The sequence below is a fragment of the Bombina bombina genome, chromosome 6, assembly GCF_027579735.1.
Source record: "Bombina bombina isolate aBomBom1 chromosome 6, aBomBom1.pri, whole genome shotgun sequence".
Lineage (NCBI taxonomy): Eukaryota > Metazoa > Chordata > Amphibia > Anura > Bombinatoridae > Bombina > Bombina bombina.
This window is the reverse complement of record NC_069504.1, coordinates 104,226,862-104,242,240: the sequence shown is the minus strand read 5'-3', so window position 1 is coordinate 104,242,240 and position 15,379 is coordinate 104,226,862. Positions and strand designations below refer to the sequence as shown.

The window sequence follows — 15,379 nt, the reverse complement described above, 5'->3', positions numbered from 1 at the left end:
GAATGACCAAGTTGTCACAATCATCCAGAGTAGATAACACCTCCTTAAGCAGTGCGCGGAGATGTTCTAATTTAAATTTAAATGTCACAACATCAGGTTCAGCTTGTTGAGAAATTTTTCCTGAATCTGAAATTTCCCCATCTGACAAAACCTCCCTCATGGCCACTTCAGATTGGTGTGAGGGTATGACAGAACAATTATCATCAGCGCCCTCCTGCTCTTCAGTGTTTAAAACAGAGCAATCGCGCTTTCTCTGATATGCAGGCATTTTGGATAAAATATTTGCTATGGAGTTATCCATTACAGCCGTCAATTGTTGCATGGTAATAAGCATTGGCGCGCTAGATGTACTAGGGGCCTCCTGCGTGGGCAAAACTGGTGTAGACACAGTAGGAGATGATGTAGTATCATGTCTACTCCCCTCATCTGAGGAATCATCTTGGGCAATTTCATTATCTGTGGCAGTACTGTCCTTACTTTGTTTGGACGCTATGGCACAATTATCACACAATTTTGAATGGGGAGACACATTGGCTTTCATACATATAGAACATAGCTTATCCGAAGGCACAGACATGTTAAACAGGCTTAAACTTGTCAATAAAGCACAAAAACCGTTTTAAAACAAAACCGTTACTGTCTCTTTAAATTTTAAACAGAGCACACTTTATTACTGAATATGTGAAAAAGTATGAAGGAATTGTTCAAAATTTACCAAAATTTGACCGCAGTGTCTTAAAGCATTAAAAGTATTCCATACCAATTTTCAGAGCTTTAACCCTTAAAATAACGGAACCAGAGCCGTTTACAAATTTAACCCCTATACAGTCCCAGCTACAGCTTTTGCTGTGACCTAACCAAGCCCAGAGGGGAATACGATACCAAATGACGCCTTCTAGAAACTTTTCCAACTACTTTCAGGTCCTCACACATGCATCTGCATGTCTTGTTCTCAAAAACAACTGCGCAGTAATGGCGCGAAAATGAGGCTCAGCCTACAACTGGGAAGGCCCTCCCTGACTGGAAAAGGTGTCTAACATAGTGCCTGCCGTTAAAAAACGTTCCCCAAGTTTATAAGTGTGAATTATCAGCATAAACATGTATAAAATGCCCAAATAAAGCAATCGATTTAGCCCATAAAAGTGTCTACCAGTTTTTTTTAGCCCATAATAAGCCCTTTATTCTGTTTGTTTGACTAAGAAAATGGCTTACCGGTCCCCATGAGGGGAAATGACAGCCTTCCAGCATTACATGGTCTTGTTAGAAATATGGCTAGTCATACCTTAAGCAGAAAAGTCTGCTAACTGTTTCCCCCAACTGAAGTTACTTCATCTCAACAGTCCTATGTGGAAACAGCAATCGATTTTAGTTACTGTCTGCTAAAATCATCTTCCTCTCACAAACAGAAATCTTCATCCTTTTCTGTTTCAGAGTAAATAGTACATACCAGCACTATTTTAAAATAACAAACTACTTTTAAACACCACATACTCTTAACCATCTCCGTGGAGATGTTGCCTGTGCAACGGCAAAGAGAATGACTGGGGTGGGCGGAGCCTAGGAGGGACTATATGGCCAGCTTTGCTGGGACTCTTTGCCATTTCCTGTTGGGGAAGATATATTCCCACAAGTAAGGATGACGCCGTGGACCGGACACACCAATGTTGGAGAAACATAATTTATGTAAGAACTTACCTGATAAATTCATTTCTTTCATATTAGCAAGAGTCCATGAGCTAGTGACGTATGGGATATACATTCCTACCAGGAGGGGCAAAGTTTCCCAAACCTCAAAATGCCTATAAATACACCCCTCACCACACCCACAATTCAGTTTAACGAATAGCCAAGAAGTGGGGTGATAAAAAAGTGCGAAAGCATATAAAATAAGGAATTGGAATAATTGTGCTTTATACAAAAATCATAACCACCACAAAAAAAGGGCGGCCTCATGGACTCTTGCTAATATGAAAGAAATGAATTTATCAGGTAAGTTCTTCATAAATTATGTTTTCTTTCATGTAATTAGCAAGAGTCCATGAGCTAGTGACGTATGGGATAATGATTACCCAAGATGTGGATCTTTCCACGCAAGAGTCACTAGAGAGGGAGGGATAAAATAAAGACAGCCAAATCCTGCTGAAAATAATCCACACCCAAAATAAAGTTTAATGAAAAACATAAGCAGAAGATTCAAACTGAAACCGCTGCCTGAAGTACTTTTCTACCAAAAATTGCTTCAGAAGAAGAAAATACATCAAAATGGTAGAATTTAGTAAAAGTATGCAAAGAGGACCAAGTTGCTGCTTTGCAAATCTGATCAATCGAAGCTTCATTCCTAAACGCCCAGGAAGTAGAAACTGACCTAGTAGAATGAGCTGTAATCCTTTGAGGCGGAGTTTTACCCGACTCAACATAGGCAAGATGAATTAAAGATTTCAACCAAGATGCCAAAGAAATGGCAGAAGCTTTCTGGCCTTTTCTAGAACCGGAAAAGATAACAAATAAACTAGAAGTCTTTCGGAAAGACTTAGTAGCTTCAACATAATATTTCAAAGCTCTAACAACATCCAAAGAATGCAACGATTTCTCCTTAGAATTCTTAGGATTAGGACATAATGAAGGAACCACAATTTCTCTACTAATGTTGTTGGAATTCACAACTTTAGGTAAAAATTCAAAAGAAGTTCGCAACACTGCCTTATCCTGATGAAAAATCAGAAAAGGAGACTCACAAGAAAGAGCAGATAATTCAGAAACTCTTCTGGCAGAAGAGATTGCCAAAAGGAACAAAACTTTCCAAGAAAGTAATTTAATGTCCAATGAATGCATAGGTTCAAACGGAGGAGCTTGAAGAGCCCCCAGAACCAAATTCAAACTCCAAGGAGGAGAAATTGACTTAATGACAGGTTTTATACGAACCAAAGCTTGTACAAAACAATGAAAATCAGGAAGATTAGCAATCTTTCTGTGAAAAAGAACAGAAAGAGCAGAGATTTGTCCTTTCAAAGAACTTGCGGATAAACCTTTATCTAAACCATCCTCTCCTGAGATTCCCAAACTCATTGTGCAGTCAGAGATCCCCACACAGCTCCCCAACCTGTGAGACTTGCATCTGTTGAAATTACAGTCCAGGTCGGAAGCACAAAAGAAGCCCCCTGAATTAAACGATGGTGATCTGTCCACCACGTTAGAGAGTGTCGTACAATCGGTTTTAAAGATATTAATTGAGATATCTTTGTGTAATCCTTGCACCATTGATTCAGCATACAGAGCTGAAGAGGTCGCATGTGAAAACGAGCAAAGGGGATCGCGTCCGATGCAGCAGTCATAAGACCTAGAATTTCCATGCATAAGGCTACCGAAGGGAATGATTGTGACTGAAGGTTTCGACAAGCTGAAATCAATTTTAGACGTCTCTTGTCTGTTAAAGACAGAGTCATGGACACTGAATCTATCTGGAAACCCAGAAAGGTTACCCTTGTCTGAGGAATCAATGAACTTTTTGGTGAATTGATCCTCCAACCATGATCTTGAAGAAACAACACAAGTCGATTCGTATGAGATTCTGCTAAATGTAAAGACTGAGCAAGTACCAAGATATCGTCCAAATAAGGAAATACCACAATACCCTGTTCTCTGATTACAGACAGAAGGGCACCGAGAACCTTTGTAAAAATTCTTGGAGCTGTAGCTAGGCCAAACGGCAGAGCCACAAACTGGTAATGCTTGTCCAGAAAAGAGAATCTCAGGAACTGATAATGATCTGGATGAATCGGAATATGCAGATATGCATCCTGTAAATCTATTGTGGACATATAATGCCCTTGCTGAACAAAAGGCAAGATAGTCCTTACAGTTACCATTTTGAACGTTGGTATCCTTACATAACGATTCAATATTTTTAGATCCAGAACTGGTCTGAAGGAATTCTCCTTCTTTGGTACAATGAAGAGATTTGAATAAAACCCCATCCCCTGTTCCAGAACTGGAACTGGCATAATTACTCCAGCCAACTCTAGATCTGAAACACAATTCAGAAATGCTTGAGCTTTCACTGGATTTACTGGGACACGGGAAAGAAAAAATCTCTTTGCAGGAGGTCTCATCTTGAAACCAATTCTGTACCCTTCTGAAACAATGTTCTGAATCCAAAGATTGTGAACAGAATTGATCCAAATTTCTTTGAAAAAACGTAACCTGCCCCCTACCAGCTGAGCTGGAATGAGGGCCGCACCTTCATGTGGACTTAGAAGCAGGCTTTGCCTTTCTAGAAGGCTTGGATTTATTCCAGACTGGAGATGGTTTCCAAACTGAAACTGCTCCTGAGGATGAAGGATCAGGCTTTTCTTCTTTGTTGAAACGAAAGGAACGAAAACGATTATTAGCCCTGTTTTTACCCTTAGATTTTTTATCCTGTGGTAAAAAAGTTCCTTTCCCACCAGTAACAGTTGAGATAATAGAATCCAACTGAGAACCAAATAATTTGTTACCCTGGAAAGAAATGGAAAGTAGAGTTGATTTAGAAGCCATATCAGCATTCCAAGTTTTAAGCCATAAAGCTCTTCTAGCTAAAATAGCTAGAGACATAAACCTGACATCAACTCTGATAATATCAAAAATGGCATCACAGATAAAATTATTAGCATGCTGAAGAAGAATAATATTATGAGAATCATGATCTGTTACTTGTTGCGCTAAAGTCTCCAACCAAAAAGTTGAAGCTGCAGCAACATCAGCCAATGATATAGCAGGTCTAAGAAGATTACCTGAACACAGATAAGCTTTTCTTAGAAAGGATTCAATTTTCCTATCTAAAGGATCCTTAAACGAAGTACCATCTGACGTAGGAATAGTAGTACGTTTAGCAAGGGTAGAAATAGCCCCATCAACTTTAGGGATTTTGTCCCAAAATTCTAATCTGTCAGACGGCACAGGATATAATTGCTTAAAACGTTTAGAAGGAGTAAATGAATTACCCAATTTATCCCATTCTCTGGAAATTACTTCAGAAATAGCATTAGGAACAGGAAAAACTTCTGGAATAACCACAGGAGATTTAAATACCTTATCTAAACGTTTAGAATTAGTATCAAGAGGACCAGAATCCTCTATTTCTAAAGCAATTAGTACTTCTTTAAGTAAAGAACGAATAAATTCCATTTTAAATAAATATGAAGATTTATCAGCATCAATCTCTGAGACAGAATCCTCTGAACCAGAAGAGTCATCAGAATCAGAATGATGATGTTCATTTAAAAATTCATCTGTAGAGAGAGAAGTTTTAAAAGATTTTTTATGTTTACTAGAAGGAGAAATAACAGACATAGCCTTCTTGATGGATTCAGAAACAAAATCTCTTATGTTATCAGGAACATTCTGCACATTAGATGTTGAAGGAACTGCAACAGGCAATGGTACATTACTAAAGGAAATATTATCTGCTTTAACAAGTTTGTCATGACAATTAATACAAACAACAGTCGGAGGAATAGCTACCAAAAGTTTACAGCAGATACACTTAGCTTTGGTAGTTCCAGCACTAGACAGCGATTTTCCTGAAGTATCTTCTGACTCAGATGCAACGTGAGACATCTTGCAATATGTAAGAGAAAAAACAACATATAAAGCAAAATTGATCAAATTCCTTAAATGACAGTTTCAGGAATGGGAAAAAATGCCAATAAACAAGCTTCTAGTAACCAGAAGCAAAGAAAAAATGAGACTGAAATAATGTGGAGACAAAAGCGACGCCCATATTTTTTAGCGCCAAAAAAGACGCCCACATTATTTGGCGCCTAAATGCTTTTTGGCGCCAAAAATGACGCCACATCCGGAACGCCGACATCTTTGGCGCAAAAGGACGTCAAAAATGACGCAACTTCCGGCGACACGTATGACGCCGGAAACAGAAAAGATTTTTTGCGCCAAAAAAGTCCGCGCCAAGAATGACGCAATAAAATGAAGCATTTTCAGCCCCCGCGAGCCTAATAGCCCACAGGGAAAAAAGAGTCAAATTTTAAGGTAAGAAAAAAAGATTGATCAAATGCATTATCCCAAATATGAAACTGACTGTCTGAAAATAAGGAATGTTGAACATCCTGAGTCAAGGCAAATAAATGTTTGAATACATATATTTAGAACTTTATAAATAAAGTGCCCAAACATAGCTTAGAGTGTCACAGAAAATAAGATTTACTTACCCCAGGACACTCATCTACATGTTTGTAGAAAGCCAAACCAGTACTGAAACGAAAATCAGCAGAGGTAATGGTATATAAATAAGAGTATATCGTCGATCTGAAAAGGGAGGTAAGAGATGAATCTCTACGACCGATAACAGAGAACCTATGAAATAGACCCCGTAGAAGGAGATCACTGCATTCAAATAGGCAATACTCTCTTCACATCCCTCTGACATTCACTGCACACTGAGAAGAAAACCGGGCTCCAACTTGCTGCGGAGCGCATATCAACGTAGAATCTAGCACAAACTTACTTCACCACCTCCATAGGAGGCAAAGTTTGTAAAACTGAATTGTGGGTGTGGTGAGGGGTGTATTTATAGGCATTTTGAGGTTTGGGAAACTTTGCCCCTCCTGGTAGGAATGTATATCCCATACGCCACTAGCTCATGGACTCTTGCTAATTACATGAAAGAAAATAAGTTTTCCCTCCCCTATTTGTCATAAAATAATTTAGTTTTATTGATTTTTTTTTTACTCCAGGGGGGAGATTTTTTTTTTATAGCTGTATACACTGCAGAGGATAATATAAACCGATGATAGTCGTTTTTGTGTGATAGATTTAAAAGCATAAAATGTTTTAGTTTTTAAAGTGTTTAGCTTTGGAGATGGAGCAGCTACTTACATCTCTAAGGGGATTTGTTTCTGGTATTGACTCAGTGTGCAGAAGATGATGCCTTGTGCTGTAAGGATTGATTTCATTTTAAGGATTGTTTAACTTTGTTAAAATCTAACAAGGTGGGGTACTGAAATGGTAATCAGCCCTTGTTTGCTCCAAATCCTACTAGAGGAGGCCTTGGGGCCGAATTATCAAGCTCAGAATGAAGGTTTACCGGAAACAGAAGTTATGAAGCAGCGGTCTTAAGACCGCTGCTCCATAACTTGTCCGCCTGCTCTGAGGCTGCGGACAGAAATCCACCAAATCAAATACGATCGGGTTGATTGACATCCCCTGCTACCGGCCGAGTGGCCACAAATCTGCAGGGGGCGGCATTGCATAAGCAGTTCTGGTGAACTTCTGGTACAATGATAAATGCTGACAGCATTTATTGATGTTCACCGGACGTGATACGCTACATCGATAAATATACCCCGTTATTCAGATAGAGCATGCAATTTTAAGCAACTTTCTAATTTACTCTTATTATCAAATTTTCTTCATTCTCTTGGTATCTTTATTTGAAAAGCAAGAATGTAAGTTTAGATGCCGGCCCATTATTTGTAAACAACCTGGGTTGTTCTTGCTGATTATTGGTGGGTGAATGTATCCACCAAACAAGTGCTGTCCAGAGTACTGAACCAAAAAATGTCTGGCTCCTTAGCTTAGATGCCTTCTTTTTCAAATAAAGATAGCAAGAGAAAGAAGAAAAATTGATAATAAGAGTAAATTAGAAAGTTGCTTAAAATTGCATGCTCTATCTGAATCACGAAAGAAAAAAATTGGGTTCAGTGTCCCTTCAAGTAGAAAAATGCTGGTTTGTTCACGGAGTCATCAATTAAACCATAATAAGCCATCACTGCTTCACTGTAATGGATTGTTAGGTTGCTATTTAAGTATTGTTTCTTGCTGGATAACTAATATATTTATATATAGTGTGTGTGTTATCGGTTATTAGCACAGGTCTTTTCCATGATTGGTGGATAAATTAATCCACCAATAAAAAATTGCTGTTCAGAGTCCTGAACCAAAAAAAAAAAAGCTTAGATGCATTATTTTTCAAATAAATATAGCAAGAGAACAAAGAAAATTTGATAATAGGAGTAAATTAGAAAGTTGCTTAAAATTGCATGCTCTGTCTGAATCACAAAAGAAATAAAATTGGGTTCAGTGTCCCTTTAAGTGTAGCATAAAGCAGAGTAAGCGTTAATAGCTGGACGGAGTAGCAGTTAGGATGTTAGTGTAGCAGTGCGATGCAATCAAGCAAAAAAAAATCATGGCTATATCTAAAGAAAAAAAAACACAGTGCCCAAATGCAGACTGTCCCTAAAAAAACATAATTTATGCTTACCTGATAAATTCCTTTCTTCTGTAGTGTGATCAGTCCACGGGTCATCATTACTTCTGGGATATTAACTCCTCCCCAACAGGAAGTGCAAGAGGATTCACCCAGCAGAGCTGCATATAGCTCCTCCCCTCTACGTCACTCCCAGTCATTCGACCAAGGACCAACGAGAAAGGAAAAGCCAAGGGTGAAGTGGTGACTGGAGTATAAATTAAAAAATATTTACCTGCCTTAAAACAGGGCGGGCCGTGGACTGATCACACTACAGAAGAAAGGAATTTATCAGGTAAGCATAAATTATGTTTTCTTCTGTTAAGTGTGATCAGTCCACGGGTCATCATTACTTCTGGGATACCAATACCAAAGCAAAAGTACACGGATGACGGGAGGGATAGGCAGGCTCTTTATACAGAAGGAACCACTGCCTGAAGAACCTTTCTCCCAAAAATAGCCTCCGATGAAGCAAAAGTGTCAAATTTGTAAAATTTGGAAAAAGTATGAAGCGAAGACCAAGTTGCAGCCTTGCAAATCTGTTCAACAGAGGCCTCATTCTTAAAGGCCCAAGTAGAAGCCACAGCTCTAGTGGAATGAGCTGTAATCCTTTCAGGAGGCTGCTGTCCAGCAGTCTCATAAGCTAAACGAATTATGCTACGAAGCCAAAAAGAAAGAGAGGTAGCAGAAGCTTTTTGACCTCTCCTCTGCCCAGAGTAAACGACAAACAGAGAAGACGTTTGTCGAAATTCCTTAGTTGCCTGTAAGTAAAATTTTAGAGCACGGACTACATCCAGGTTGTGCAGTAGACGTTCCTTCTTCGAAGAAGGATTTGGGCATAAAGAAGGAACAACAATCTCTTGATTGATATTCCTGTTAGTAACTACCTTAGGTAAGAACCCAGGTTTAGTACGCAGAACTACCTTATCCGAATGAAAAATCAAATAAGGAGAATCACAATGTAAGGCTGATAACTCAGAGACTCTTCGAGCCGAGGAAATAGCCATTAAAAATAGAACTTTCCAAGATAACAACTTTATATCAATGGAATGAAGGGGTTCAAACGGAACGCCCTGTAAAACATTAAGAACAAGGTTTAAACTCCATGGTGGAGCAACCGTTTTAAACACAGGCTTAATCCTGGCCAAAGCCTGACAAAAAGCCTGGACGTCAGGAACTTCTGACAGACGTTTGTGTAACAGAATGGACAGAGCTGAGATCTGTCCCTTTAATGAACTAGCGGATAAACCCTTTTCTAAACCTTCTTGTAGAAAAGACAATATCCTAGGAATCCTAACCTTACTCCAAGAGTAACCTTTGGATTCACACCAATATAGGTATTTACGCCATATCTTATGGTAAATCTTTCTGGTAACAGGTTTCCTAGCCTGTATTAAGGTATCAATAACTGACTCAGAAAACCCACGTCTTGATAAAATCAAACGTTCAATTTCCAAGCAGTCAGCTTCAGAGAAGTTAGACTTTGATGTTTGAAGGGACCCTGAATCAGAAGGTCCTGTTTCAGAGGTAGAGACCAAGGTGGACAGGATGACATGTCCACCAGATCTACAACCTTGACAGATGAAATCTCTCTCTTGGAGGAGAGGATTTGAAGTCCAGAAGGTATCCCTGAGATATTATTTCTAGCGCCCAGGGATCCTGGACATCTCTTGCCCAAGCCTGGGCGAAGAGAGAAAGCCTGCCCCCCACTAGATCCGATCCCGGATCGGGGGCCCTCAATTCATGCCGTTTTAGGGGCAGCAGTAGGTTTCCTGGTCTGCTTGCCCTTGTTCCAGGACTGGTTAGGTTTCCAGCCTTGTCTGTAGCGAGCAACAGCTCCTTCCTGTTTTGGTGCAGAGGAAGTTGATGCTGCTCCTGCTTTGAAATTACGAAAGGAACGAAAATTAGACTGTCTAGTCTTAGTTTTGGCTTTGTCCTGAGGCAGGGCATGGCCTTTACCTCCTGTAATGTCAGCGATAATCTCTTTCAACCCGGGCCCGAATAAGGTCTGCCCTTTGAAAGGTATATTAAGCAATTTAGACTTAGAAGTAACATCAGCTGACCAGGATTTTAGCCACAGCGCCCTGCGTGCCTGAATGGCGAATCCTGAATTCTTCGCCGTAAGTTTAGTTAGATGTACTACGGCCTCCGAAATGAATGAATTAGCTAGTTTAAGGACTCTAAGCCTGTCCGTAATGTCGTCCAGAGTAGCTGAACTAATGTTCTCTTCCAGAGACTCAATCCAGAACGCCGCTGCAGCCGTGATCGGCGCAATGCATGCAAGGGGTTGCAATATAAAACCTTGTTGAACAAACATTTTCTTAAGGTAACCCTCTAATTTTTTATCCATTGGATCTGAAAAGGCACAGCTATCCTCCACCGGGATAGTGGTACGCTTAGCTAAAGTAGAAACTGCTCCCTCTACCTTAGGGACCGTTTGCCATAAGTCCCGTGTGGTGGCGTCTATTGGAAACATTTTTCTAAATATCGGAGGGGGTGAGAACGGCACACCGGGTCTATCCCACTCCTTAGAAACAATTTCAGTAATTCTCTTAGGTATAGGAAAAACCTCAGTACTCGTCGGTACCGCAAAATATTTATCCAACCTACACATTTTCTCTGGTATTGCAACTGTGTTACAATCATTCAGAGCCGCTAACACCTCCCCTAGTAATACACGGAGGTTTTCCAGTTTAAATTTAAAATTTGAAATATCTGAATCCAGTCTGTTTGGATCAGAACCGTCACCCACAGAATGAAGTTCTCCGTCCTCATGTTCTGCAACCTGTGACGCAGTGTCTGACATGGCCCTAATATTATCAGCGCACTCTGTTCTCACCCCAGAGTGATCACGCTTACCCCTTAGTTCTGGTAATTTAGCCAAAACTTCAGTCATAACAGAAGCCATATCCTGTAATGTGATTTGTAATGGCCGGCCAGATGTACTCGGCGCTACAATATCACGCACCTCCCGAGCGGGAGATGCAGGTACTGGCACGTGAGGCGAGTTAGTCGGCATAACTCTCCCCTCGTTGTTTGGTGAAATTTGTTCAATTTGTACAGATTGACTTTTATTTAAAGTAGCATCAATACAGTTAGTACATAAATTTCTATTGGGCTCCACTTTGGCATTGCAACAAATGACACAGGTATCATCCTCTGAATCAGACATGTTTAACACACTAGCAAATAAACTTGCAACTTGGATACAATTCAATTAAAAACGTACTGTGCCTTTAAGAAGCACAGAAAATCTATGACAGTTGAAAATTAATAAATTGAAACAGTTATAGCCTCAATCCTTGTAAACAACACAACTTTAGCAAAGGTTTAATCCCAATAGCAAAGATAACAAATTCTGAAAGCAGGAAACAATTACAGAATAAACTTTCTTTTTTTTTTTTTTTTTTTTTTTTTTATCACAGTCAACTATAATTCTCACAGCTCTGCTGAGAGAAATTACCTCCCTCAAAATAAGTTTGAAGACCCCTGAGTTCTGTAGAGATGAACCGGATCATGCAGGAAATACAATGAGCTGCTGACTGAAATAACTGATGCATAGAAAAAGCGCCAAAAACCGCCCCTCCCCCTCACACACAGCAGTGAGAGAGAACAGAAACTGACAGAAAAAGATTAAGCAACTGCCAAGTGGAAAAATGGTGCCCAAACATTTATTCACTCAGTACCTCAGCAAATGAAAACGATTTTACATTTCAGCAAAAACGTTAAACATAATTTCTAGTTATTAAACAGCTTTATGTACTTCTTACAGTGTAATTCTAGTGAAGTACCATTCCCCAGAATACTGAAGTGTAAAGTATACATACATGACATTATATCGGTATGGCAGGATTTTCTCATCAATTCCATTGTCAGAAAATAAAAGCTGCTACATACCTCTATGCAGATTCATCTGCCCGCTGTCCCCTGATCTGAAGTTTACCTCTCCTCAGATGGCCGAGAAACAGCAATATGATCTTAACTACTCCGGCTAAAATCATAGCAAAAACTCTGGTAGATTCTTCTTCAAACTCTGCCAGAGAGGTAATAACACACTCCGGTGCTATTTTAAAATAACAAACTTTTGATTGAAGATATAAAACTAAGTATAATCACCATAGCCCTCTCACACCTCCTATCTAGTCGTTGGGTGCAAGAGAATGACTGGGAGTGACGTAGAGGGGAGGAGCTATATGCAGCTCTGCTGGGTGAATCCTCTTGCACTTCCTGTTGGGGAGGAGTTAATATCCCAGAAGTAATGATGACCCGTGGACTGATCACACTTAACAGAAGAAATAGGGACAATCTGGTCACTTTAATAAATAGAATTTAGTGTTAGCACTGAAACCAGACCTCAAGATGCCTAACAGCCTAGATTTTAGGGTTACTTGGAACAAAATGAGTGTCAGAAATATACTTTTTACTTTTGTGACTACCTTGTATCTAAGCCTCTGCAGACTGCCCACTTATCTCAGATCTTTTGACAATTAGTGCTGACTCTTAAATAACTCCACGTGCGTGAGCACAATGTTATTTATATGAAACAAATGAACTAACACCCTCTAGCTGTGAAAAACATCAAATGCATTCAGATAAGAGGCATCCTTCAAGGGATTATACATTTGTCCAAGCTTAGTGGAGTTGATCACTTGTGCTGCACTTATAATCTGTATGAAATGAGAAATGTGATTGTATTATGTATTGCAGGGCTGCTGTTCAGAAAATGGAGTCCAAGGTTCAAAAACTTGAGTACAATAATGAAGATCCTCCCCCGTGGTTTGGATATGATCGTTATGGAAAGCTGCTAAACGCTATGTCAAATACAGAAGACACAGAGATGGAGACGTCTGAAGAGAAGAGAATTTGAAATGTGCATTTAAGTTTAAAATAGAATCATGTTTGCAATATAATTCCATTAGCAAAAATTCTTCTACTAAAAGTTTTTCAGTGGCATACACATATATGCTGTAAGGGCCTGTGCACCAGCAGTCAAACACCACACCTCATAGAGCCATAAGTGGCTTGTATGGCACAAATTAAGTCTTCAATGCTGCAATACACACCTGATCATCTTGTCACTTGTAGCATATGTGTGTATGCCACTGAAAACAGTAATAATATATATATGTAAACTAATCCACTTTACTTTGTATACTTTATGAATTATGTTTTTTTGTTTCTTTATTCAAAATACATTAGCTGTCTTTAACTTGTATTTATAGAGCAGCCTAAACAGACAAAAAACATGATGTTAACATAATTTATGTGACATTTTTGGCAGTAGGGAACACAGTAGTAATACAGGAAATTTCTCAAATTGAGAATTTTGTATAGCAGATTTGCAACAGGCTACTCATGTACATCTGGCAATGTCTGTTTTGACTGAATATATAACATTTTATTGTTAGGTTTTCCGCTATTTTGTTTAGGGAACCATCAGAATGTTATAAAGGTTTAAATAAAATACCTTATTCAAGTCTAAAACACAAAATAAATAGTGGATAATTCCTGGAAACAGTTTGGAACATATAGAATTTGTGTGGTTTAGGGAAGTGTGTTCGGACAACTGGCCAAATCGTGTACTTCCTTACAACCCTCAACTCAAGAGGGGACAATTATATGAGGAAAGGTCTGTTTTACATGATGTGCTATGTTCTTTTTAAATGCTGTATTGGTTGGGGACATGGCCTGACAGCCAGCGATGACAGACTGCACTGTGTCCAACACTTCTAGCTAGAGCTGGTGGAGGCATTTTACAATAATACTCACACTGGCAGCAGTGTCATTCATAACCTTTATTGCTACATTACAGTCTGGCATAGGCAGGAGTGGATTACCCAGCACCATAGACAGTTATTACTCCTATAGCTCGTCTAAGGTAGGACGTGTGAAGCCTCACAGGATTGGGGCTTTGTGTCTGTGGTGATATCGGACCCTCAGTTGCTACTTTACACAAGATCAATAAGCTGAGCTGCAGTTACACAATACTAGGGGAGACTTAGTCCTGAGCAAGTAATACGGCACAGGAGAATTATCAGGTAATTCTGCTACTCCATCTGGAACAGTAAACAAATTATCTCTGGCTCAAAAATACTCTATAATGATATATACCATTATTTGTGCACTGTTTTAGAATTGTTATTTCCCCCTGCTTTTCTTTTTATTATATTTATATGTTGTGCTCACTGGTAGAATCTTACATAAATGTACTAATCACAGTTTTAAAAAAATCCAAGTCATACATTTTCTTTTGTGACTTATTCACCTAAATAGATGGGTTTATGATTTCCTATATTTGTAAACCATTTACTGAAGTTCACCTCTAAATGCACAAGCGACATACAGGGCACACTAGGTGTCATTAAGAGGTTAAAATTGCATGCTCTGTCTTGTCATGGAATACTAAAGTAGAAAGTTACAAAAAAAAGTTTATAGAAGAATACTATATATAATAAATCACACTTGTACTCTTCATTATGTAATGATATCAATATACATCAATGAATGTATTAATTTACTGATACAAAAGTATTCTGAGCATGATGGGTTAAACATGAAAACCTCATATATGTTTTTTCAAACATAAATTTGGGAAGGAATAGCAGGTTTGGGAGACATCTTGTGAAGGTGACTTCTAAATGAACCACAGAAGGTTGCATATAGACAAGGCCACACTTCGCATTTTATGTATACCGCCATACAAATTTGGAGTTGAAAAAGTGGTCTAGTTAGAATTTTCATGAGACTAGTAGCACTTGACCCCTGTATATGTTTGTGTATATATTTACATTATATTTCTTTCATCTGATGGTGAGCCTTGAGCTGTGGGATTGAATTCCCACTACTAGGAGCAGAACTTCAAACAACAAGAGCTTTTAGCCCTCCCACCTCAGTTTGTTCTTTGCCTCCCAGGAGTGAAGGTGAAGATTAGAGGTGCTCTGTTTTTTCATTTGTTAGTTCTCAGATCTATGTGAGACCAATTACCCCTTGTATGTGTTTCTGCAAGATAATAGGGTACAGGAGGATGAATGTTATGAGCACAGTATTTCCTTATGAGATTTCAGTCATAACTCCCCTGAGGTATTGTGGGGACATGTCTATTAGCCTCCTTCTGTGGGATCATCAGTAGTTCTCTCCTAT

General features: G+C 39.1%; 1 protein-coding gene across 1 annotated transcript in view; it reads left to right on the top strand.

The window, feature by feature from the left end:
• Positions 1 to 13,228, top strand: part of FBXL13 (F-box and leucine rich repeat protein 13) — a 478,799-nt gene extending 465,571 nt beyond the window's left edge. The window contains exon 21 of the mRNA XM_053716536.1: positions 12,947 to 13,228. Coding sequence (XP_053572511.1) covers positions 12,947 to 13,106 — 160 coding nt within the window. The 3' untranslated portion in view covers positions 13,107 to 13,228. The remainder of the gene's footprint in view (positions 1 to 12,946) is intronic.
• Positions 13,229 to 15,379: the final 2,151 nt, after the last annotated feature.